General features: G+C 39.8%; 1 protein-coding gene across 6 annotated transcripts in view; it reads right to left on the bottom strand.

The window, feature by feature from the left end:
* Positions 1-25,425, bottom strand: part of EYA4 (EYA transcriptional coactivator and phosphatase 4) — a 151,537-nt gene extending 126,112 nt beyond the window's left edge. For 3 of the 6 annotated variants that reach the window (XM_048936092.1, XM_048936094.1, XM_048936095.1), the window contains exons 1-2: positions 24,962-25,425; positions 4,925-5,026 (exon numbers count right to left, since the gene is read on the bottom strand). In XM_048936092.1, the coding sequence (XP_048792049.1) occupies positions 4,925-4,957 (33 nt within the window). In that variant the 5' untranslated portion in view covers positions 4,958-5,026; positions 24,962-25,425. Of the gene's footprint in view, positions 1-4,924; positions 5,027-23,566; positions 23,830-24,961 lie in introns of those variants that run through there. The other 3 variants (XM_048936096.1, XM_048936093.1, XM_048936097.1) reach the window with 3 other exon arrangements.
* Positions 25,426-27,423: the final 1,998 nt, after the last annotated feature.

Here is a 27,423-nt window from a genome sequence, read left to right as displayed (position 1 = left end):
TTTTTGCTTGCTAAATCCACTTTCATCAAAAGGCACTCACAGACTGATATTTAATACAGTTCATGGCTATATTGAAATACAATGAAATATTTTCAGCAATTTGTTACTGGAAGCTCGACGAGACAATTTCCAGAGGTTCCTTTCAACCAATATTTCTACAATTATGTAATTTGATAAGATGAATTGCTTGTAATATACCAAGTCCTACAAACATTGATATTATAGAGGTAAGACATACAGCATGCTCTGAGGTAATACAGAGCTGCCTCATAAAACATGCCTGACACTTAAAAGAATGCAGAAAAGTTCACAATATCTTTCATATAACTAAAATTAGCTTCAGCTAAACCCAGGGCTCCAACCTGCATTGCACAAGAAGGGTGCCCACTCCAGTGAACTGGAACAGCTGAAGGCTGTGGGGATTCAGCAAACAAAGAACCAACTACACCTGAAAACTGATCTGCAAGGGCATTGCATCTGACGCCTTCAGAAATTAAGGCAAACAACTAAAAAAAAAAAAAAAAAAAAAAAAGAACAAAACCACAGAATTGACACTGTCTGAAAAGGTTCCAGCTGCATATAAAAGCAAGTGACAGCTATGATGGTCTTTATAATCTGATGAAAACCAAATAACTTACCCAGTGCACAGTGCTGATGATCACCCAAATTTCATGAGAAAGGAGAAAAAATTCATTGAGTTTTAGCTTCACATCTACTAGTGTCCAATTCTACACAACTGCAATCTATTGTTTAATTCTAAGTTAAAATGAAGTAATATAAATATGCACGCTGTTATATAAAAGGACCAGGGGATGAAATTACATCAGTTTCTAATAAGGCCCTTTGAAACCCTAAACTAGCCAGTTAGCAGCCAAATTATTTTTCTTCTACTAATACAGACTGAACAGCTAATAATGACTATAAGAAAAATAAAATAAATAGCTTAAAACTTCTGTAGTTCCAAAATCTTGTTTGCTACACCAAGACACAACAAGGGATTATCTAAGTGCTAAACTTCATTTACTATTTTATCAATCATCTCTCTAGTTAAAAAAAAAAAAAAAAAAAAAAACCTTTTTCTTTCCTGGGTCCTGGTAAATAAGATCTGTACATTTCCTCCTCTTCTATTTCAAAACTAAACAGGAGAGTTTTTAAATGCACCTCTAGTTAGCATTTAGTAAAACTCAGTATATTAATTTGGAAGACAACGTAAAGTCTGATATGCTTCATTATATCTTCTGTGTTTTTAATATGTTGCATATAAAATCTATAGTAATTACAGTTACTAAAATACTTTCCATAGACACTTCTGTCTCCATAAAACCAATTTATGTGGCTTTAAGTATTCTTTTATTTGCTAAGTTGCATCCTGCATGTGATGACCAACATTGCGTCATAATAAAAATGATTATTTTCTTCAAACTGGAAAATACATCTTACTATTTTCTTCATTATCATTCAAAATACTCAAACTGAACCTTTCTATCAATCAACTGCACATTTCCCTCCTATGCACGGTTGTACAATCTTGTTGTGCATCTGAATTTGGAAATAAAAAGAGAATTGTGAGCAACTTATGTTAAGATATCTTCAAAGGTGCAGCACCAATGAAGGATGAGCCCCACCCCAGCTCATTCTCTGTTGGTTGGTTGCAGGGGCCCAGCTAGAACTGACCTGCACCTGATGGATCACCCCCCTCTTCAATGTGAGGTTGTGGTATGCACCAAGTTCCTGGTGTTCAAAATATGGCTATTGGTCTATGAGGCTGTGAGTAAAGACAGGAAAAATGAAGTGCAATAATCCCTACTCTGCTCTAATCCTGACTGTTTTTATCACTGAATAATATTCATTCTAAAACCAGATTCACTCCCTCTGCTACATGAGACTGGGAGGCAAAGGAAAGCAAGCACAAGGAATTCATCAGAAGTGAAGCCCTACACATTGAAGGAGGCTGACTTCTATCAGTCAGTGCATAAAGAAAGAAATGCAGCAGGGGAAGGAAGTTTCCTACAAATAAAAATAGGGAAAATAAATAAATTAGTGATATAACAAAATAAACTATGTATACATTACATCTAATCAAGCATGTGGCTCAGAAAACACAGCAGCTGCTCATTTCCATCAGATGCAACTCCAGTCGAGGCTTAGAGAAGAGGGGTGCACTTAGACTGCTGAAAGAAACAGTATGTGGTCATGCCATTTCTACCCGAGACAAAAGTCAAGGAATTTGTTTCCCATATGCTAACAAAGATGCTGTGGAGTTGCTCCTAACTACAGTCATGAGTTTCACTGATACAGTTTTAGTATAGGAACTGTAAAACCAATTGTTTTGTATTTGCTTATTGTAAAAGAACGGAAGACAGAGCAAACAACAACAGCAATCTCAGAATTATGGAAAGGACTATAAGAATAAAAGGTGCATTACAGCATATCATACTTTCGAGGAGCCATCTACTTGCACAAATTAGCATAATTTCTTTTCTTTAAATTAGAACTTGAACATTTACATTATTATTTAGCTATTCCAAGTAAACACATCTGCACTCCTTTCCCAGTGACAAAAAGCTCTTAACAGACTGCTGAGGGAAATTAATTCAACAAAGGAATCTCTCTATTCAGAAAACTTGCCTGTCCATCAAACATTATCCAACAGCAAGCACCTTCTAAACTATCTCAGTTGCAGAGACAGGCAGTCTTTCAAGTAACCACAGACTAGAATATTCAGGGCAAGACGCCAGCACAAGTTTGAACACAGGTCTTGCATTCATGCTTATTCACACAATCTAATGTGCTTGCAGCAGGGGCTGGATCCTTAGGCGCCTACAATTTCCATGATCTAAATCTTATGTACTCAGCTCCCAGAAAGAAATTCTGAAGCTGAAATTAAATATCTATGTGCCCTGAACACATCAAGAACCAGAAATAATTCACGATGTCCAAGAACTGCCTAGATCTAACCAATACAAAACATACCAAGCACTACAAAACACCAGGTTAATACAAGATGAAAGGGTATAAGATATACATCTGATATCTTCCTGGAGATTAAACTAATAAAGACTCAGACAGAGAACATCTCCTTCTACCTGGGATCTCCAGCTCAAGTCCTTGCCTGTGGTTTTTAAAAGAACTAAGCCAGGAACAATATTTTATTTTTCAAAATTTGAGTGTAAGAAGAGTTCTACTCTAATATTACAGCGAAGAGACCTATCAAGTAGGGCTCAGTATCTGCTCTATGCAGACAGGCTTCACATGGCAATTGCTTTTCTCAAGATAGCAACATCTGGGGTAGGCCACAGTATGGTTGCACACCGAGCAGGAAAAGGGTGATGAAGGGGGACTCCTCCCACCTACTGTGCTGAAGTTCTGCTGCTCTTCAGCAAAGATGGAAAAGAATAATCTACTGCCTTGAATGAGGACTTTCTGTGACACCAACAGTACTCTATGATATCTATAATGCAACATAGAGTATACATCACCTCCATTTTTAATCTGCAGAACTGTTCTCACATTAGTTTAAAGCTATATAGTAACTATAGAAAACTAGAGATCAGATTATGATAAGATAATAAAATGGATATTAAACTATGCATTTATCAGACATCCACCGATGCAAAAACATTTCAACTATGATGAAAGCACATTTCTGCACTAAGCTAAACTGGCTCATCTACTTGCTATTAATAACTCTACTATGTACATTGCCGAGAGTAATTGTTTTGCAGACCATGAGAGAACTTCTGCTTAATCTTTTATGACCTTTATAAAACTTTATTAAATTATGAAGCCATGTAGCTTTTACATGCCCTAAAGTTTTGGTTGGGAACTGTTTAAATACATAAATACATGCAGCTGTCCTGAGTAGTGCCACCACAGTGACTTGAGACACTGCTAAGACTTTCCAGTTCTGTCCCATTTAAAATCTGCAATAAAAGTCCAGTCCAAGATAAAGTCTCAGATAGGAGCTACCCAGTCAGGAGCAAAGTACTCCTTATTAAAGAAAATTACTAACATTTTAAAAACACACGTGCTCTTCTCAGTTCCTTGCACTTCTGTTACATATAAAAGTCTCTGCTATAAAAAGATATTAAAACTAGTTTATTACATGGATAACCTATTTCAGCATGTAAAAACAGAAATATGAAATCCCTTTATTGAACATTAGTAGCCCAAACTGAGACTTGTGGGGAACATGGCGTTCACAAATCTGCCAGCATTGTGGCTACTAGAAATTAAGATGTTAAAAACAAAGCCAGTATTTGGGATGACCTAGCCAAGTTTAAATTCAATCAGAACACACTGCCTCCTCAGAACTGCAGCCTGGTGGCTAAGGAAGTCTGGAAACCACATCCTTAAAAGAGAGGAAAAATTAGAAAAGAAATAGAAGAAACATCTACCCATATATTTACCAGCTATTTCATCAACAACAAAGGATACCCCCCTCTGACCCAGGACAGGGAGATACTGTCAGTACTGACAATCCTCTTGAAACACGAGAGAGTTGGGTATATCATCTGTAACAGCATATCACCTGACAGTTCTTGTTCATGTTTCTGATAACAATTGCTTTAACAAAACTAGCAGGCCACAGTGGTTATATATATTGTGATACAGCTGTTTAAAAAATATCACTGTGCAAGACTAACGTTTTATTCTTCAAGTGTACCTCAATTATATCCATCACCTCTTCAGAAAATCTAGTTCTTCAAAATTCTATATTACTATGTTCTTTTATCTTTCAGTGGTAAAAAATAAGATTAAAACCACATATTTCATGTATGAGCTCAAAAATATTTGAATATAGAGGCTTAGAAGCTTTTCCTAGATCCCACTGTAATTTTCCAATCTGAAGTAAAACCCTTTCGTACACAATTTGAACAGAGTTTGTTTGTTTTCCATTAACTTTAGCAGCTTTTATACTTACTGACTGTTCACTTAGATCCTGAGAGTCTTCCATGGAGGTTGTTCACCTTTCCTTTTCACTACAAGCAGAAATTATCTTCCGTTCAATTTATAGCTCAGTGATCTAAATTAAAAAGGAGATAAAATGTTAACATATTAGTCTGTAGCCCTCGCTTCTAAATAAATCTGCAATAAACAAATAAACAATTGAGACTATGATACCACTAAAATCTGCATCAAAGTTCCCAATGACTTCCTTGAAGTCTAATTTTTATATAAATTTCAACACCTCCAGTACTCTTTTGGAAAGCTATCTAAAACAGAAACAATGCGTAAGTAATAATTTTTCCACTCCGTCAAGAAAAAACAGCTATAAAAACAAACCAATAACAAAGCTGTTTAATACTGCCAGCTGTTTAAGTAGACCAAAAAAAAAAAAAAAGATGAAGATAACCCTTGGGAAGACATATTAGGCAGACAATTATGGAACACAGAGCAAAACTGATTAATACACTTTTAATGACTATCTCTTAGTCTTTAAGTGTCTGGAAGAAAAAGGTTATTACACAATTATCAGCATGAAGTCCCTATTCACAGGTCCATTAAATTCCTTTAGGATTAAATAAAATACACTAAGTGGTTTGCAACAAGCAACTCCCTGCAATGTGCTAAATGATAGACGATATCCTAATTATCCACGATGTCTATGTCTTCTCTCAAACAGTGAATCATTGTTATCAAATATTGAAATATTAATTATGAAAACAGAGTTCTGTGCAATAATGATTACAGTAACCTTAATTATAAAGACACAAAAACACAGAATTGTACGTGTTAGAAGAGACCTCTGGAGATCATCAAATCCAACCCCATCCTAAAGCAGATTCCCCGCAGTAGCTCACACAGGTAGACATTCAGGTGTGTTTTGAATATCTCCAGAGGAGACTCCACAGCTTCCTGGACAGGTCAGCCAGTTTCAATATTTTGTCACCCTCACAGGAAAGAAGCTTTTCCTCATGTTTGTGTGGAATTTCCTATGTTCCAGTTTGTGCCCATTGCCCCTTGTTCCGCCACTGGCCACCACTGAAAAGACCCTGGCCCCATCCACTTGACTCCCGCCTTTTTGAAGCATTGATAAGATCCTCCCTCAGTCTTCTCCAGTCTAAACAGTCCCAAGTCTCTCACACTTTCTTCATAAGAGAGATCATCCAGAGAATCCTAATCATATTTGGCGCCCTCCACTGGACTCTCTCCAGTGGTTCCCTGACTTTCTTGAACTGGGGAACCCAGAACTGGACACAGTACTCCAGATGTGGCCTCATCGGGGCAGAATAGAGGCAGAGGATCACCTCCCTCGACCTCCCAGGCCACACTGTTTTTAATGTGCCCCAGAATACTATTGGCCGTCTTGGCAACAAGGATGCACTGCTGACTTGTGGTCAAACTGCTATCCACCAGGATGCTCAGGTCCTTCTTCACAGAGCTCTTTTCCAGCTGTTCAGCTTCAACCTGTACTGATGAATGCCGTCTTTCCACCCCAGTTGAAAGACTTTGCACATGCCCTTGTTGAACCTCACCAGGTTCCTTTCCGCCCAACTCTGCAGCCCATTCTAGTGTTACTGAATGGCAGCACAGCCTCCTGGTGTGTCAGCCACAGCTCCAGTTTTGTATCATCAGCAAATATGCTGAGACTGCATTATATCCCTTCATCCAGGTCACTTATGAAGATGTTGAACAAGACTAGACCCAGTGCCAATCCCCAGGGAACACCAAAAGTTACATACAGGCCTCTCACTAGGCTCTGCACCACTTAACACAATCTTCTTAGCTCTGTCAGTCAGGCCATTCTCAATCAATCTCGTGTTTGCTTGTCTACCCCACAATTTCTAATCTTACCTACAAGCATGCTATGGGAGACAGTGTCAAAAACCTTGCCGAATTCAAGGCACACAACATCCACTGCTCTATCCTCATCTACCCAGCCAGTCATGACATCATACTAGGCTACCAGGTTGGTCAAGCATGACTTTTCCTTTGGTGCATCCATGCTGGCTGCTCTCAGTAACCTCCTTTTCTTCTTGCCTGGAGATAGCATCCAGAATAAGCTGTTCCATCGCCTTCCCAGGATGAAGGTGAGGCTGACTGTCCTGTAGTTGCCAGGACTCTCCTTCTTGCCCTTTTTTTGAAAACTGGAGTGTCATTGGCTTTCCTCCAGTATTCAGGCACCTCTCCTGTTCTCCATGACCTTTCATAGATGACAGAAAATGGCTTGGCAATCATTTCTGCCAGCTTCCTCAGAACTCGTGGCTGTATCCCATCAAGGCCCATGGATCTGAGTGCATCAGGTTTGCCTAGATGATTTCTGGCCAGATCCTCCTTGACCAAAAGGAAATCTTCCCTTCCCCAGACCAACTCTCTTCACTCCAGGTTTTGAGATTTCTGAGGGGCATTCTTAGTAGTAAAGATTGAAGCAAAGAAGGCTTTCAGTAACTTTGCTTTCTCAGTGTCTGTTTGCCACTACCAGGGCTCCCACTTTATTCAGCAGCAGGTCCACATTTTCCCTAGTGTTTCTTTTGCTACTGACACACTTAAAGAAGTCTTTATTGTTGTTCTTGACTTCCCTTACCAGATTAAATTCTACATGGGCCTTAGCCTTCCTTGTTGCATCCCTGCATGCCCTGACAATGTTCCTATGTTCCTCTCAATTGGCTAGACCCCTATTTCACTTTCCATAAACTTTCTTCTTCCATTTAAAGTTTTTCCATGAGCTCCTTTGTCATCTGTGCAGGCCATCTGTCACCTTTGCCTAATTTCTTACTGTTAGGGATGCATTGATCTTGAGCTCAGAAGAAATGGTTCTTGAATGACAACCTAATCTCTTGGGCCCCTTTATCTTCCAATGCTCTAACACATGGGATACCTTCAGGTAGGTTTTAAAGAGGTCAAAGTCACACAAATATATTTCAGTCTCCATTCTCAGAAAAAAAAAAATCCACTTTAGAATAACAAGTAATTTGCACGATTTAAAATAAAGCAAGTGGCACAGATATTGTATATATCAGTAATTATAAAATTATAAATCAAGCCTACTATGACATTCAAAAGAGAACAAAATATGTTATTGTATGCAAATGCATAAATTAAGTAGTCCAAACAATCAAGCATTACTTGGATTTGCTTATCAGCAAGGTACCCCAAAATACTATTACCTAGGAGTATTCCCTATAAACATAAACATTATGGAATCATTTTGGTTTAAAATTTTGACCACTAGGTACTTGAACCTTATGCCATCTTCAACCTGGATAAATGCAATTATTACTTATCTGAGCTGTTTATAGCTGTTTGCATGAATTGGAGCTGCAGACCAGACTCTTATCCCCATACACCTCCCTGTATTCACCTAGGAACAACTCCTCTTGCCTTACTTTATTTTTCCAGTCTCCCCTTGATCCTGCTGCTGGATTGGACTTTCTTCTTTTCTTTCCCTCAAAGTTTCAGAAAGAGCTTAACTGGCATTTAATTAATTTTGCTGTTTACTTGCATAAGGAAAAGAACAACTGTAAGCAATCCTGTGGTACATGCTCAACCTTAAGAGAAAGCTGTAAAAATTTTGTCTTTCAAGGTGGAGGAAATCTCCTCTCAATTTCAAAGGCATTCAAGACATGGATGTCTTTGCCCAGGATACCTTCAGCACAACAGCAACCATCTTCCATAGTTTCTGATCAACACAGAGCCAACAGCCATGCATGTGTAAAAAATTTTTGTGATCTTTGTCTAGATGAGACAAAAGTGGAATTAAAAGCTTTCTTTAAAACACTCAATATAGGCAAATTTAAGACAAGAGACTACTGAGAACAATGGATATTTTGAAAGAAAGCAGTTCTACATGGGATTTCCTGCAGCAGGCCATTACTCATCTGCCCCTGCCAAAGAGGGCAATTCCAAACACAAAGGTGAATTTTCACAAATGATCCTGAAATATTTGACATAGAACTTAAACATAAAATCTGTTTTAATTTAATTAGAAGTTTGAAATGTGTGCATTAGTAAGATTGCCTAAGAAAAAACGGTGAAGCACTCAACATAAAAATAAAACATTCAGAACAAAATCAGCATTTTTGAAGTCTACAGACTGCAGTCAATACTGGGCTCACATTCAAGCTGTAAATGCTCCAAATCTGACTGTTGGTCACAGAAAGCGATAAGTATCTCACCTTCTGTATGAAAGTCAACTACAGAACCATATTACAACAAACAGAACACCGATGTCTTTCTGTACTAACCAAAGTACACTGAAATCAACGTCACCTTTTTCTTTAAAATATCAGGATTATCACCAACTGTTTAGATGAATCCTAATCATTTAGGTCCAACAGGAGTTCTCCTATTAAGAATCACCTATGTCTCACTCATGATGTATACACTGTGCCCCAGTATTCACATCGATGTATCCTGTGAAATACAACATTAAATATGTCACTTGTATTAGTTGTCTTCATAAAAGATGGACCTTGAAGAATTTTTAAAATAACTTGACTGAATTGCAAGACAAGCTTATTTTAATCTTTTTTTGCATAAATATACTATGCACTAAATGCTATGTACTAAATATAACTTTTCACAAGCATTAACTTTATAGTAGATTTTAGGGCTCTGTTGTTCATTTTCACACTGCCTCAAAATTTAAATACTGTACTGCTGGAAATTAAGATATTTCTTTTTAAGTAAAATTTGGATGTATGGTTTTATCAGCATCCTACCTAATGGACCAGGATATCAACAGCTAAATCCTACTAAATTTTGAGCCCAGCTAAAGCTGCTGATTATAACCAACTTCTAACACAATTATTTTTATAATGGCAGTTATCCCAATTGCACTTAGACCAAATCCTTTAGGGTTTAGTTTAATAAATTTGTAAAAGAGGAGAAAAACCATTAGAGAAGTCAGTGATTTAAATAGGACCAACATTGCTCCCTAATAAAGATATAAAATTAAAGGATAATAGTAACCTCGTGCTGTTTTATGAGGCAATAATCCAGTTACCAATCCGACCTTGTAGTTTATCCCATCAAGAGAACCAGATTAAAAACAGAGGAAGGGAGGGCACTCTTATCCCTTTTATACTGCAAGTGTTTCTAACTGTTTTTAACTATTTTTAAAACTTTTGTTAAAAGTCTTAAATTCACAGACAAGCCAGAATGAAGAAAAATGTCTGTTTCTGCTCTTGATCCAGTCCTTGCAGATGTGGCTTTAAAACTGATGAAGTGTTTTATGCTCTCAGATAAAAATTTTACCTTTCTAAGAAATGTCTTAATTAGGGGGATTCCTGACTTTCCTCATCAACAAATGCATTTAAATATAATTTTTTATTTATTTTTATCTGGGGGAATAAAACACTTCATCAAATTTAAACTGCAACTTCCAGGACTTGATCATGAGGAGAAACATGTGTTTCTTCCCAGAGATACACTCACAAGTTAAAAATAAAAAAAATAAAATCAAGAACTCCTCAAGGATCTCCTGCATACAGATTTATAAATAACTGAAAATGCAAGACAGCAAGTACACAATCTCTTCCCTAGCAAGGATTTCTTCATGCTTTTATTCAACAAGAAAGTGAAATTATAACAAATAAGCAATTAACTGAGGCAATTTCATTTCATACAAGATGTGGAAAAAAAGCAAGTTTTGCAACTTTCCCAAGCTCAGAACAGGATGCAAATCTTGGGAGCAAACTGGCAATAATGATAATAATAACGATAATAATAATAATAATAATACATTCTTAAATGACATGGCATTTCCCAAGAGTATCTCTGAGCTTGCTTTGGATCCTCCACTCAGCTAAAAGGAGAAATGGCTGTCCAACAAGAGTCCTTCGTCTAGAAAAGGAGCTTCACCATCAGAATGTTTCTTCCCTTTCACCTTAATCCACAAACCTAGAGAAGTTTTTGCCTCACTTGAAATTGCTCTTGCTAGATGAAATAAGCAAAGAAAAGGGTCCTTAATTTCTACCACAACAATATTTTTTCAAATAATAATTCCACATTGGGAATATAGACAGATTATTTTCATTTTTCTTCAACTGTAGAACACCTTCTATTCTGATTGCATCGCAGAGATGTTCTGGTTGTATAATATAGGACATGCACCATCCTAGTCAAGTTTACTAGATTATTCTTACATTATAAATTGTGTCAGTAATAGATGATTAGCAGAAAGGACACCACTGTAGTTAACATAATTACCTCATAGCCACAAGGAAGAACCATTTCTGTGACAGCCACACACTGATGAAGAACACAAAATGTTAACTGACAAGTGGTCACAGACAGAATATTTTCTCATTTTCTCGTTCTCAACTTCATAAATTCGTGATAGCCAAAGTACTCAGTGCTTATTACCACAACTGAAGACATGCAGCACATGCACAGTAAGGTGCCACTGCTTGAGTAAACAAACACAGCCTCACAGGGTTGAGCTCCTCCAGCATTGGCAATACTCTGGGCTCCACGTCTTTCCTACAGAGCGCCTGAGGAGGTACATTTCTAAATATAAGGCACTACAAAAGGTTATGCAAGGAAGTCAACAAAGAAATGAATCCCTCCAAAATTAGTGCAAGAGATTGTAGTAGTACATGTGTACTGTGATCTAAATTAGATAACTTCACGATTGTTTATTCCTATGAATAAGCTTATTTATTGCAGGGGAAAGGAAAGAGTACAAACAATAACAAGCACTGCCTAACACTCAAGCAATTCTTACATAGCAAGTATTCTTACTCCTAGCTGTCTGCATACATATCACCTGTAGTCTGCTATGAAAAAGATAAAATAGAACCCAAATAGGCTAAAAAGAAAGGAAATTAATAACGTAATCAGGTTTTGAATTAGCATGAAGCTATAGTCAAAAAACATTTTGAACAGTAAAAACATACTGCTTTCTCAGTCTCTATTAGTATCACATTTTGGAAAAGAGGAAAGACCCATGCTGCAAAATAGCAGTAACAATGAAATAACAATGATATGCTTTATAAGTTAGCTTTCTTCAAAACTTGTTGCAAGCAGACAAGCAAATAAGAAAAAACATTCTAATTTAACATATTTAAAATAAATGAAGTTATAACATTTAGACTTTCTAGACACATTGTCTGTTCTTGTTTCAGTAGAAAAAAATATCATCTTTCTTATGTTGTAAGAGAAAATGAAATTTCATCTCTTAACATAATTTCTGAAAAGATTTTAGTTGATATATTTCCCATGGTTGACTGTGGGTTTGTCTGGTTTGTTTTATAAGTTTTCTAGGCTCCTGTTTTTTCTCTTATGCAAATGCTGTATCATCTTGAAAGGAATGTCAACCCTAATTAAAACTACCCTTCAATGGAAAAAAAAAAGTAAAATTATCATTTATATCTAACTTCAAGGGAGAGCAAATGACTAACATTTTAAATATAATTGTAATAAGCAACTGAAAAGGTAAGCAAAGCAATTCTGGCAGTAGGATCTAGACATCTACTGCTTTCCTGAGTAGGTGAATAGAAATATATAGAGTATTCAGAGTGTATGTGTGTGTATATATATATATATATATACACACACACGCACTTTATATACATACACATACACATTTTAGCTCTCATATTTTAATTCCTGCTTTCCTTTTAATCAAAGGGGTACCTGCAGGAGATAGAAGCAGCCTGAAGATCTTGCAAGCTTATCTAGGGTTAGCTGAGGTAAGTGGTCTCCACATCCTGAAACTGAGGTGGGTGAAATGAGCCTCCTGGAAAGCTTGCATAGTGTTACAGATACAAGCCTTTCCTCACAATCTGGGTAATTAAGAGATATAAGAAAACTCCAACTTTCTACACCTTTTCTTCTAACACTTTTTTCCTAAGGCTTTCATCTCAATAGCATAAGATAAGTGATTTCAGACATTTTTTTCTTTGCTGAGGATGAGTATTTTAACCTCGGAGAAGTTTCAGAATTTTCCACAACCTCCTGTAGCATGCTCAAGTCATACATCTCCACCTACGAGTGATCTCCAATGCCCTGAGCTCCTTCCCCTCTCACAGAGGCTCGCTGGCTCTGCATACCATACCCAAGCCACAGCTTATTTTAGCTTTGGGTATGGCCAATGGCCCCTGGTGAAGGCAAAGATATTTGTCTGGGCTTCTGGCCTGCAGCAATTTGTTTTTGCAGGTAGATTGTTTATATAGGGAAGATGTGTCATTATTCTTCATTTTGAGTTATCAAAATTACTCCAGGAATTCACACAACATCATTTGGCTCGGGGTAGGGCTGCACGGAGGGGACTTGGGAGGGCTCTACACGACCTACCAAGGAGACACAATGAGCCTGACCACTTTCCCTGTGATAAGGAGAACTCACCTCAGACTCAAATGCAGGGGTGCCAGCAAATCAGCTAGGTGGAGAGAGCCAAGCAGGAACAGCTCAGGACCTGCTCACTGCCCTCATTCTTCCGTGATCCCTGGCATGCATATGCAGAAGACCATGCATGTATCCAGATTTGGTATACTATATGTATTCTAATGTTAAAGCTACATCCAAAGTAGATAATTTTTAGGGTTCAATGTCAGATATTATTAGCATAAAAACAAAGCTAAGAAGTAAAAATAAAATCCTTGGTTTCATAAATGAAGAGGCCGATATCCCCAAGGCTTAGGTTCACAGGAAATCCAGGAACCCAGTAAAATAAAAGGTGTTTTGCCCTGGTAACAAAACTCAGACGTTTTCACATCTTGATGCAAAATTATTATCTACACTAAGTTTTCACAAATGTTAAGAGCTGGTTAGGATGCTTTGACACCAATTAGGTGTTTACGACTCTATCCTCAATTATTTTCTGTTTACCCCCTTCCTCTCTTTAAAAATTACACAGCCCTAACTGGAACATAATATGCTATTTCCATCTCACTTTCTGAGCATGTGGATTCATGCCAGGTATCAAATGCAGTAATTGAAACAGACATGATTCATGCCATCAAGCTGTATACACTGAAAACCTCTCAAAATTTGAGTCAAATGATCGCTTTTCATGCCAGTCAGCATGTGTTTATTACACACAGTCCTGTGAATTCTGCATAGCTTTGGTGAACACTTGTATTCAGTTCACAATGTCCATTCAGTGCCGTTTGCTTCCTCAGACTGAGTTTCCTGAAGAACAGCATTGCTTGTGCTGTTATTGTGGACATTTTATTCAAGAAAAATTAAGCTGATTTCCCTACTCTGATATTTCTAACTAGCAAGCAAATCACAGCTCCACAAAACCATTTCAAACAGTTAAAATCAGGCCTCAAGTTGAAAAACATAGCAATACAAATAAAGAAGTCTTTCCATCAGTTAAACTAGTAAATAGGTAAGACACTGCACAGGTCTGTGATGATAGATTGGTCCTCTGTCCCATCATTATCATTCAACAAACAAGCAGAAGAAAAAAAAAAAAAAGACTTCCTGGCAAATGGTAAAGAACTGTGAGCGCTAGGTCTCATTTACTTCTGATAAAACAATTCTTTAGTGCAGTATTTCATTCTCTTGCAAAGATCAGAGAGTTGCGGTCAACAGCTCAATGTCCAAGTGGAGAACAGTGATAAGTGGCATTCCTCAGGGATTGGTGCTGGGACCAGTATTATTTAACATCTTCGTAGGCAGCATGGACAATGGGACATAGTGCACCCTCAGCAAGTTCGCAGACAACACCAAGCTGAGCAGTGCAGTTGACAGGCTAGAGGGAAGCAACGCTATCCAGAGTTATCTGGACAGGTTTTAGAGGTAGGCCCATGCCAACTCCAGCCAGAAATAAATAAAACAAATGTGAAGACTGGCTTTGGATTCAGTTTGTAAACAAATGGATTTGCAAAAAAGTTGCATGTAGTGTTTTCTAACTTATCAGTAATCAAAACCACACTAACTAAACCAAAAAGAAAAACAATCCTGAGGGGGGGGAAAAAAAAAAAAAAAAAAAAAAAAAGCCATTCTTAAAAATGTAACAAAAAAGTGTATTTTCTTCCTTATCACTGAAATTTCCATTTCAGCATTTTGAACAGCCAGGAATTTTTTTAAGGGAAGAATTCTACCTTTTAACATAAGACATACTTTGGTTAATTTCTGAGACATTTTGCCTCTTGTTTTTTAATAAAGTTGCTGAAAACAAACCAAATAAAACATTTTATTTCTTTATAAACAAGCCACTGAAAACAGAAAGAAGAAAAAGCTATGTTTGACCTCTCAGAATATTTAAAGAGAAGCAATTAACCTGAAAATACTAGCTGTGAAGGATTTCCTCTCCCTAAATTTACCTCAGACATTAAAAAAAAATCTCTTTACAACACAAGAACAGCACAAGGTAACAAAACTATTTCTAAAACAGAAAACAAATTTATCATTTCAGAATTTAGGACAATCTAAATAGAAGTACATCCTCCAAAATTTACCCACTGTATAATCAATGGATATTAAGATGTTACAATCACAAATAAACAAGAGAGTTAGGCGAAGAAGACTATGATAACAAAAGAGAATAAACGGAAGGCTTTCCCTTATGCTGGCCTCACCCACAAAACACCAGAAGGAAGGATCTCCAGATGAGATCCTTCCCCACTAGTAGCCAGCTCTTAAATAGGTCTAGGAGGGGTGCAGCCAGGCCCCACCCCCTTCTAGCAGCACAGGTGAATTGCCTTCACCTGTGCTCCTCTGGCTGACTCATGGCTCGCCTCAGGTGATCAATCAGAGGTTCAGGCCGTGACTCAGTAGTTCCCATACAACCCACTGAATCCCATTACATGTGAAAATGACAGCATACTACAACTATCTTTACATTCACCTTGTTTTTGAAGTGGCTCCGATTCCATATGAAGCAGTTACATGCTTCAATAAGTACATGATGCTAGTTATTGAAGACTGAACAATAGCTAAGCTTCCCCAAAACACCTGGCTGAAGAAAGGAGTGAGCATCTTGCCCATCCACCTGACTACTCCCAAACGTATCTCAGGTGGTTTTCTGTCCCAGGTGAGGATAATTATTGCTCATCCAAACTCAACAGCAATCCTAAGCCCATCAAGTTAAAGTGAAGCATTCAGATGAATGAAGGAAAGATAAACTCTTATACTCCACTTGTACCACATTAAAAAAAATGCTAAGACCAATATTAAAGGCTGTGTAGTCTATGTTTTTGATGCTACCAACTCTTCTAAGAACTATTCACTCTCACTTTGATTTAAGGGCTGTCACCAGCCCTCATATGGAATATAAGTGTCATCAAGTAATTTGAATAGCTCGATATCCCACAGGGAATTTTCTTTCTCTGAGAACCCACACTAGATATACAAAACAAAGTAATTGTGATAAATAGGTATTCTCATATTTTAATCATACCAACCACTTTGCAATGGTTTCTTTGCCTTTTCCCTACTTGGATATTTATTAGCTGTGATCAAACCATGGTCATTCTCTAGAAGACACACTTTTCAATAGTTTAATTACTCCTGCGGTGTTATGTCTGGAACTTCCTCAGCCATTCTAGCTCCCTTTCTAAAGTCAGAAGAGTATGCATCTCTCCGGCAGTACCTGCATTCCTACTATCCATGCAGGTGACACCATTCCTCTTACTCTGTGTAGTCCTTTGTTTAAACAATTGCTATTCCTTTTTTGTCTAGGTCACTAACCTGATCATCTGTTGAGGCCGTGGTTGTTTTTTTAAATAGACCACTGGCTTGTACTGAAGCACAAACTGTCTACTTGTTCTCAGTTTACCGAAGGAGCCAGATGACTGTGTATCAACAATCTGTTCTCTTTGTTGCTTACTTTTTCCCCAGCCTTTGTAGTAACAGTACTGTAGCTATTACAGTCTAGTGACAACGTTTTTAAGAAGTTCTCTCTTTACCTAGGTCAGCAAACGATGCAATAAAAGTAGCAGTCTACTCCTCGTAGATCTCACTGGTCTTTATATCACTGCTAAAACAGTAAGTAGTTTTGATTTGATGACTAACCCCTGGAAGACTCTGAGTAATACTGCACTCTTTAAATATTCATTAGCAAGTAAGTATTTTTGAATCTACGATTTAATTTGCTGTTAAAGCCATTTCATTTATGTCAAGTCAGTTTTGTATCCTTCAGGTTATTAAGCAAAAAGCCATGTCAAATCCAAAATCTCACAGAACTGTATTGTTGCATCACTAGTCTTACCTCTAGAAATCAAACTTGTACTCACATCAAAAATAATATTGGTATTTTGGCATGATCAAGTTTTCATAAGCCCATGATGTGGTACACCATGCACATTTCTGTGTTATATGTGAGTAACATACAAAAGGCATTTGGAATGTGAGAGCATGTAAGTTAATACTCTGTGACAGTGGAGACTAACAAAAAATCATTGCCATAAATTAACACTTGTCTAGAGCAACAGCTAAGTAATGATTACTTTTCAGAAATTATCCAACATCTTTCCACAGGAATAGCAATAAAAGAATGCAGCCAGTCATGAGCACTGTAGGCTATGGAGATGACATTCTCCTGCTAGTGCAGTTATACTCTGTCTCTTCCTCATGAGCACAACTTTTTGACAGTGGTGTCCAGATCTGGAAAGTTTATGAACTATGTTTTCACATCCAATCTCCAGCCTTCCTCTGAGAACATCACAGCTGTCCTCTCCAAAGGTACCATAACTTTCCTCATTGCATGTATATCTGCAAATTATTTGTAACAACTTTAGCTTTAGTTAAAAAACACACTCACAACAACTTTTAAGTATTAAGAGATCATTTCTGTAGGTGAAGTTTTCATTCAAAAAAATTCCACCTATTCCACAGATTTGACCCTGCACTTCAGTTAATAGAGGTGGCAGATTAGGGAACCAAGGCTGTGGTTCCACAAGTATTTCTGCAGCACCAGTGCCAGTTTCAGCAGCACGGCTGCTGCCACTCATTCCGACCTTTGCATCATGCCAGCACAGCTGTTTGTGAACCACAGCGAAGAGCAGATCCAGCTCAAACAAGTGGCCAGCAGAGGAGAGGTAAGGACGGCTTAAGAAGCATTGCCACCAAGTGAGAAATGACAACTTCACACTCTTTCATGTTCTGCCATAGAAAATGGAGAGACAAAGAAAATTCAGGCACGGTGCATGAACCAGTCAGTTGTTTCTTGTCCCCACCAAGACCCCTAAAGAACTGACACTGTGAGAACAGGGCAAAGATACTCCTCTTCCTGCAGACCCTACAATCTGTCTACTGGAGGCTAATTCCTAATTTGACAGCATCACTTGAGCTACAGTTCAAACCATGGACTTCCTGAATGTAGATCTAAGACTCAAAGAAACAGGGTAGTTTCTTAACAGCTATACAGGATTAAACTTCTGCCTCATATCTGTTAAGCCAAAAATCTGCTGACTACTCAGCTAGATCTTGGAGATAATAGGCTATAGTTTAATCAGAGAATTGGAAAACAATTCAAGTCATATCTAAATGGCTACCAGAAATGTCTAGGAAATACACAGTTGGCTGTTAAGCTGAAAGATGCTATTCCTCTCATTGCAAAACTTCTGCATGGTGAGATCAGCATTCAGATGGTTCTTTGAACACAAAAATTGCTTCACAGCATGGAAATCAACTGAACCAAATTAACGTGAGGTTTACAGCAGCTCCTTCTATCACACTAGGTTAGGGGAAGGAAGGGAGGAAGGGAGGGAGAGAGAAAGAGAGAGAGAGAGAGAGAGAGAGAGAGAGAGAGAGAGAGAGAGAGAGAGAAGGACATAAAGCACATAAAAAATAGGAGGCTCAATGGAAAAGCATTTTGATTTTTCCAATTTGGAAACCTACCACAGTTCCAAATCTTGCCTCAGGGTAACCTGAAAATTTTATTTTGGAGACTCTTTCCCAGAATATCATTACTCTGTTTGTAAAACCTTTGTACTATTCGGCCCTGTTACTTTCCAGCTCCCTAACTCTCTGCATTAAGAAGACCAGAACAGGAACATTAGGCTGTGTCTGAGCTGCATTGCTAGAACTTGGCAGGGGAAACATGCATAATCTGTCTGAGCCATGCCTGTTTTTGTGAAACCATGTCTGCACTGGGACGCTCGGGAGACTTGGAAGAAAGACCTCACATACAGCGTGATGTCAGTATGCATAGGCTGAAGCATATCAAGTCTTATTTAGCCATTCTCACATGGGAGTATGGTGACATTCATTTTCTGTAGTTTTCTGGGAATATACTGCAGTAAATAAAAAAGGACCGTCCAGGTGGGATTCAATATGTTAAACTGACTTCACACCTCTCGTTGAATAGACTTAGCATTCATGAAATGTCCCTAAGTAAACACAACCTGGCTGTTCACTTCCACAAGCAACAAAGTTGCCTAAAAGGAATTAAAAGCATGCAGTCGACTGACAACATTTCCAACAGAATCACTTTCAGGAATACAATTAATGTAAAAGCTATCATTGAGGTCATTTATAAAATGCTATAAAAATTTTATAATAAAAATATATATTCTAGCACAGGAGCATGAAAATGTCTTAAAAAGGAAGAAAACATGAATGCATGATTTTGACATTGTTATTTAACCCTGCTCTGTTTTGTACTGAAGGATTACCCCTCCACACTTTTGATGTCGTGCACACAAAGGATACTACAATACCTGAAAAAATAACAGGCTGCTCTAAGAATAGCTGACTAGATACTCATCTGGCATAACGTGAGACTGCTCCAATAATTTCAACATTCCTACTCCAATTTGCAACAGCAAAAGATCTGGCACAAAACATCAAGCTAAGTTTCCAATTACCTCATGCACCAGCATTGATTTCAATAGCTATATACATACAGTCATAGAGGAGAATTATTTGAAAAGTTGCAAACTCAGCTCTGTATTTCTTTTACTTTTGTGGGCTAAATCAGAGTTGCTGTGGTATGTTAATGTGTTAAGGTTTTTGTGGTTTCATTATATGTGTCAAGAGCAGAATACTTACTTGCTATATGTATCAGATTAAAAAAAAAAAAAAAAAAAAAAAAAAAAAAAAAGCAGTAATTCTTTACACTGCTGAAAACGTCAACTTATACTACGCTATGTCACAATAGTAGTAAATTTTAATGTTGCCCAAAAACCTAGTACGTATTAACTTAAATAAGTAAGTAAAAATTTATCACCTATAGGAGACTTAATCTCCTGTAAATGAAAGTCTTGCAGGTTGCCTCAGGAGGTCTTTTTGCAGTTTGCTGCTCCAGATCAGTCAAACTGTACAGTTCAGGCACAATGGGAGGCAACCCCAGAGCAGAGACAGTACTCACAGCCCAGACTGACTCTGGTCTTCAGAGCACTTCAATTACATACAGTTAAACAATGCTACACATGTTACTCATTGTCCTGTACTTCTGTGGATAGCTGCTAAGGGAAAATCGCCCGTGATTTGTTTTACTCTAGGAGAGGGACACAGACACTTGCAAGAATCTAGGTCCACAAAACCTCAAAAAATCCAGCTTTTCAAATTCGTGGTAATGAATTGAAAACATAGTGTCTGGTATCTGAGCCCAGCAGCTTAAGACAAAGTGTATATAATCTTAGTGACATATGGGTCACAGAAAGTTCTGACGGTAATCACTTCTCGTGACAATCTTCCCTTATCATGAAGAAATTCTAAACAAATTGAGAATAAAATGCTTAAACGCTAGTATTCCTCAAAGAGTCATTAGCATTTGACATTTTGTTTGAAAATCTGATGCCCAGCATACAGGCAGCCCTGTGAGTGAGACTGCCCAGTGATGCATTCTGATAGAGGACAATCAATCAAAGTAATTTTGCTGTTCAGCATTAAAACAAAAGGTGGGCCACCTATCTGCCACATTTCTCAGGCTCTGAGACAAGAAGAAACCGCTTTAAAATATTTTTTTCACCAGGGTCCTGTAATGCAGGCATTCCAAAAGGAATCTTTCTGGCAGTACTGAGCCTACAATGTGGACTACAACTGTAAGTTTTATTGCCTTTTCAAATAGATTTTATTCTTGACTTGACAGATAAGCACCCTCTGTATCTGAGCTGTTGCACTGCAAAGTGCATCCAAGTTCCTTTAAGCGCTTCAGACTTCACGATGGATTTGGTAACAGTGCAACACGGAATGGTCCATGCAGGTGGACTCAGTCAAAAAATTATTTGATTAAAAAAAAATCTGATTTCTGTACAGTAACATCTCAAACGTCATCTAATATGTACAAGTAAAATAGAAAGCTTTTGATGTATATTGTAAGGTGTGGAGCTTTGGCAGTTAAAATATCTACTGACTTTAAAAGAAAGAGAATTTATTTTTAATAACCATTTTTATTTACTTTTAAAAAGAGGAGCAGTTTATGCCTTCAGCAGAACTATGCCCTGAAATCTCAGGGGTGATTAAAGGGCCATGCCAAAGCTGAAAGGTTTCAAATATCAAACTATACCATTATGTCAGGGCCAGCAAGATCAATTAGCGCTTTTCAATGACAGAAAAGGTTAAGTTGGACGCAGATTTACAGAATATTTAAAGCTAAAAATGGAAAACATCACATATTAATTTAATGTCACATGTTAAAAGTTTATTTGTAAGCCTCATAACTGAGGTAGAACTATCGAAACTTTTCTTCCACTTGCACAACACAAAAACTGCTTTTGTCATGAAAAATGGCAAGGAGATTTATAATGTGTATCTATGTATGTTAGATGGTAATGTTCACATTGGGTTCTCAAATACAAAGCAGTACTTCAGACAGTCAAAGCTTCAGCTACCAGACCTGATTTAGTGCTGAACTCTTATAAAGCTTTATAAAAAAGATGTGATAAACTGACAGATGTTTGTTTGCCTGATGCCTCTCCGCTTGCATCCTTCTTGCCAATCCTGACAACACTAAAAATGAATGGCAGTGAATAAGTAAACCAATTCCTATATTCAAATGAAAGACAAATAAAAAACTACTAATAAGGAGGGGGGGGGGGGGGGGGAGCAAAACAAATGAGAAAAAAAATTAGTAATCTGTAAATTAATTCATCTCAAATCTGGGGAAAGAAGTAAGTGTACAGCTTCTGCAACTGAAAGCAACACTCGCACCAGGAAACACTGGAACTTACATTTCAGTTCCTGGCATCATACAGATACTCACAGGAAGCACGGGTATGCTTGAAGTTAATCCAATACCTGTTAATATAAGCATCTCTGCAGTAAACATCACTTGAACAAAGTACCGTGCTATGATATCAAATAAAGTTGGTATAAATTTACCGTAAGAGTGTAGTAATGGGGAAAAAAAAAAAAAAAAAAAAAAAAAAAAAAAAAAAAAAAAAGCACACTTTTGAGAACAGTGATTTGGATTATAGTTACATGGTTCCAAATAAAAGTGAAGCCAGATTACTTTTGTTCAATGATAGATTTCAAAATTTCTTCTTTTTTTTTTTTTAAAGCCCACTTTATTTATTTCATCAAGGAGTGATCTGAAATATTTACTACCAGACAGTACCTAATTTTAGGTTTTAAGTGCTTTAACAGCTCTATGAAATATGATCAGCAGCTGCAATATAGAAGTATGCTGAATAAACTCTCCTTGTAAAAATGGAGACCTGTTCTACCTCGAGTTCATAAAACGCTTACTTTCAAGAAAGAAAAAGATAACACATAAAAAGTTAATAGTTACATCCCACAGAGTTTGACGGAAACTCCAGGAATTTCTTTCTTCTTTCCGAATTAGCCTTCATATTTCATAGAGGAAGAAGTAGCTTGCATTTTAACACTTGTACTGAACATCATGCACCACCAGCAGCTCACCAAGGAGCCAGGTACTTTTCCCATACCAAATTCCAATGCTTAACATTGGTTGATTCTAGGACTAAGAAGTAGAACACAACATATGAAAGTCACAAAGTTTAAACAGTAGCTCTCAAAGCTTGCATCAGAGGCTAAAAATATGCAACAGGATACTATCTATAGCCGTATTTCTAGTTGTCCCTTTTGAAACATTTTAACTGGGAATTGCAACTAACTGCGAACCCACCAGTTTCTTACCTATGAAATTCCTTGTTTAGAATTCATCTAATGCATTGGCATTATCCATGAGGCAGAATAGATTTCTATTGCACAGGGTTGCAAAGCCATTAACGCACACAAATCCTGAAAGGAGTAACCTTCCACTACGTTTTTTAGGAACGCGACCACATACATGTAACTACTTATAACTGCATATGCGTTACCTGAACAAGAGCACATGAAAGGTTGGTCAACACATTCCTCTCTTAGTTTTATTAAGTTAGTCTGAAGACCATTTTGTAACATAAATAGCAGAATTTTCAAAAGAAAACAGAGCGATCCGGTTCAGTTGGAGCCCAAATAATGCCAGACGTCAAAACAGAAAGGGAGAAGAGAGAGAAATGTCAGCTTGTGTCTCCACTTATTCACAGTACGATACATTTTGTAAGTATGCAAACATTTCTTATTCGGCAGCGTTCTGAGAAACACCAGCAGAAAAGAGTCAAAGCAGAGGCGATTTTAGGAAAACCCTTTTTGAGCGTTAAGTAAATAAAACAATGATATACCCACGGCTTTAACGCAAAGCGCTCTCTTCAAATAACAAATAAATACTGAGGTCAGACCCAACGTGATATTTACACCTCGTACAAGAGAAGATGCTTACTTTGTACGCGCCCCTACACAGCTGATCAGTTTATCCTGGACGCACTTTCTGGTCTTCGCAATTCCTTTCTGCTGTTCCACACACGTAAACAAACCCTCAGCGCACCGAAAATCCGGGCTCCTTACTGTTCTAGCACGACTTCACGCCGCAGTTCGGATCAGCCGAGGCGCTCCCGGGTCGGTACTGCGCCTCTCGTGTGGGTGCAGCCGCCGGGCATGTCACACCGCCCTGACACCGCCGTACCTCCAGGCGCTGCGCTCAGCCCGGCCCCGGGATAACGGGAGGGCAGCAGCCACGCACCTCCCTGGCTCTCAACAGCCGTTTCGCGAACGCAGATGAAACTTTAGATGCCAAAGGCTGATTGGCAGCGGCGTTGCCGAGGGACCTTCTAGCTTTTCGGGGTAAATCGCCACGGGCACAACCCGGGCTGCTCCCCGCCGCGGGTCCTCCGCCCGCGGTGACAACCGGGTGGAGAACTGATGGTCGGCAGCCCTGCTGGGTTTGAGCGCGGAGAATCCTGTTACCTTGGCGCGGATCAAGTGCACGCACGCACTCGGACTTTTCCCCACGTGGAACTGCTTTCAGACCAAAACATGGGGCCCCGTGACGGAACCCCGTGACGGAACCCCAAGCCGGGCCGAAGAACACAGGGGGACGGGGAGCCCGAAAACTCCGTTTTGTCTGCCTGGAAGCCGCAAGAAAAACAAACTGGGAGATGGGGGAGGGAGGGATCCCTCGGGGGAGGAAACGGCAAGGAGCGAAACCAAGAGACAGCCGCTGCCCGGCTCCCCTCCGACACCAGGGCCACGGGCCGGAGAGCTGCGGCTTGCCCCGCCGGGCTGCGCTCGCCTCGGGACTCGACTTCCCCGGCGGCGGCTGACGGTTCTGCCGAGGGCTGCGTCCCGCCCTGCAGAGCCCCTCGGCCCGGGGCCGGCAGCACTCCCGAGCGCCGCCGGGTGCCCCCTCGCCCCCGCTTTCCGCCGCGGCGGGGGCGGGCAGGAGGCGCACGCCGGGAACAATGCGGGGCAGCCGGCGCCCGGCCCCATCTTGGCCCGGCCGAAGCAGTCGGTCGAAGAGGGGCGAGAGCAGAGCGGGACGGGCTGTCAGCTGGGCAGAGGCACACAGCGCTGCAAAAAGCCCCGGGAGCGATTTTTTTTTTTTTTTTTAACTAAACTCGCGTGGTGCCGTGGTGAACACTCGATTCTGCCCCGTGCGGAAGGCTCTGCCGGTCCTTCCCATCAAGCTTGGTTCATAGCAATATATTTTTTTGTCATCGGACTAACAAGAAAACAACGCTAAATAGCCCTACACACCCGCACGGCCACACGCACAGGCGGCGGGGAACCGTTTTCCTCTACCTCTGCGAGAGGCGCGGGAGGGAAGAGAGACACTCACCTCGCCGCCGGGATACGCCGCTACCTTGATTTTATGGCCGCTCCTTATTTATTTATTCTCGTCCCTTCTCCGAGCCGAGTTTCCCTTTTTGCACCGTTCCTCTGGCAAAATCGGGACATCCCCTCTACAAGTTCCCCCCCCCCCCACACCCCCTTTCTCCCCACACACAAATAAAGCGCTACTCAGAGCAGCCAGGGAGGGGAGACTCGAGGCGGGGGGGCAGACGGAGGAGGAGGAGGAGAAGGAGAAGGAGGCTGGTACGGGGGAAGCCAAACACCCTTCGCACTTCAGCGAGCGCACTAGTCGCCTCTCGCACAGAAAGTTTCCCTGGCGAGGAACGGGGCTAAGGAAAGGTAACCCCCTCCCTCCCGAAAAGGTCGCTGGCCGGAGCGGGGAAGTGCGGGGCGAGCAGTGCGGAAGGCAGCGCGGCCCCAGGGCTGCTCTGCACGCCTGCGCTGCCCCAGCACTGCCCTACAGCCGCTCCAGCGCCCTGCTCGCCCCGCTGCCCCCGGCCAGACCCGCACCTTTACTGTGCCGGGCAGCTGCCGGAGCGGCGGTGAGAGCATAGGAGGAAAGGGTCAGAAGGCACGGGAAGGTTCAGCCCCCAGCACTGACCCTTTTGGCACTACAGGTCCCACACAGTCCCATTTGTTTGTTCTAGAATGAACCCCCACTGTAAAGCAGTTCTGACTTCAGGGGAAGGCCGGTTGTTTATGGGACCGATCAAGCTCTGTACAGAGGAGGACCTGATTTTGTACCCTTTTACCAGTTGCATTTGTTTCCTTCCTCCCAAGCTCATCAGCGAGGATGGAGAGAAAGTCCTGTCTAAAACTAAGCGCTTTTGTGCTTGTCTCTCTTTGCTACCTCCTGTGGGTAAGGGGAGGAAGAACCCTAATTGCCAAGTCACTTTTCACACTCTTACCATTAACCACGTATCACCTCTTCTGGATTTCACTGGGTAGATAGGCTGGCTCTTCTTCAATCAGTTGCATCACCCTCTGTCTGTCACGTAATTCAGTTCTTCCAAGGGCTTAAGTCAAAAATTCAGAAGCAGAGTGAAAAGTTAGGCCCTACAGCTGGAGAGAACACCAGCTGTGTTCAGAGAAGTGTCTTGATCTTTGGAAGTGCTGAATGTCACAAACTTTTGAGGTCAGTAAATCACGTGAAAAGAGGGAAAAATCACAGATTCCTGAAGATTCTTTCGTTCCTATCTTCCATTTGCTCAATTTTGTATCCTGCATAACTGAAGCTGTCTGCCTTTGAATTTCATAATTTACATTCAGTGAATTGTACTAACAGGGCCATCTTTCTACTAAATAATTTCAGACTTAAGATGACTAAATCCTCATGAAAACAAGTCTATAAAAACCCTGTATTTGCTGTCTTGGGAGAGTCGCCACTTAGAAAGAGAACAGACGTGGAAAACTCTTTGACCTACACAAATACAGCTAGAAAAACATTTAAACTCAAAAAGCCCCCAAAAGCCAACCTTCAAATTGACATAGTGTAGGACAAGCCAGAAAAATGAAGTGAGGTTTGAAATTGAAAGCTTAGAGAGCAACTGGCAAGTCAGATTTGCAGAAAGTAATTGCAATCGACAGAGCCACCGGCTGTGGCTCCTGCCAGCACCCATCTTGCTAATAGACTCCTTCTGCAGGAGCACGTGCTAACAGCCTGCTCCTTTCAAGAGGACTTTTTTATGCAGCACAGTCCTGAGATGAGGCTCTTGAACATGGCCATGAAGGTTTTCTGAAGTCTGGATTCCTTCCACTTTACTTCAATGAAGCAAATTCCAGTTCCAGAGAACAGACACCCAGTAACCTGGCTTGTTTTAATAGACATATCACTTTAAAGCAAACTTTTAACCATGTGTTGCATCCACTCTTAAAATATAAGGACAGCTGACTTAAAAAGATTATGTATGATTTTCATTCAGTGTAACAGGTTTCAGACTGGGGAGGGATGGGAGAATGGTCCATGGTACAAACCTAGGGCACATCTCCCAGGCAGGAGCCTGGCCTTGCTGTCTTTGAACCACTTTGTTGTTTTGCTGTTGATTTCAGAGAGAGGGGCAGGATCATGCTCAAAACTAACGGTCCTTTGGCAGGTGCACTGAAGAAAGTCCTGCACAGGACTCATAACAGAACTCTAATTTTACAATTTTATAGTAAAATACTGCCAGGTAGTAATTAGATGATGATTTTGGTTATGTTGGCATTGTTGGGCTGAAGTAACTTTCAGTGCTTAGTGGAAGTGATCTCAGTGGGCTGTAAGTCCAAAATCTAGTGCAATCCACTGGCTCTTATAACTGACTCTGTGTGACCATATAGAGCCCTGCACGGAGAAGGTCATGCTAGAAATAGTCCTAACGGTGCCCAAGGAAGGGCTGTAGGATCCACTTTTACACAAGAATAGAAGAATAATACCTTATCCATTTAAAGCAACATGTAGAGAATGTAAGT

This window comes from Lagopus muta, chromosome 2 (assembly GCF_023343835.1).
Source record: "Lagopus muta isolate bLagMut1 chromosome 2, bLagMut1 primary, whole genome shotgun sequence".
Lineage (NCBI taxonomy): Eukaryota > Metazoa > Chordata > Aves > Galliformes > Phasianidae > Lagopus > Lagopus muta.
The sequence above is the reverse complement of the archived record's forward strand: the minus strand, read 5'-3'. Positions and strand labels throughout refer to the sequence as shown.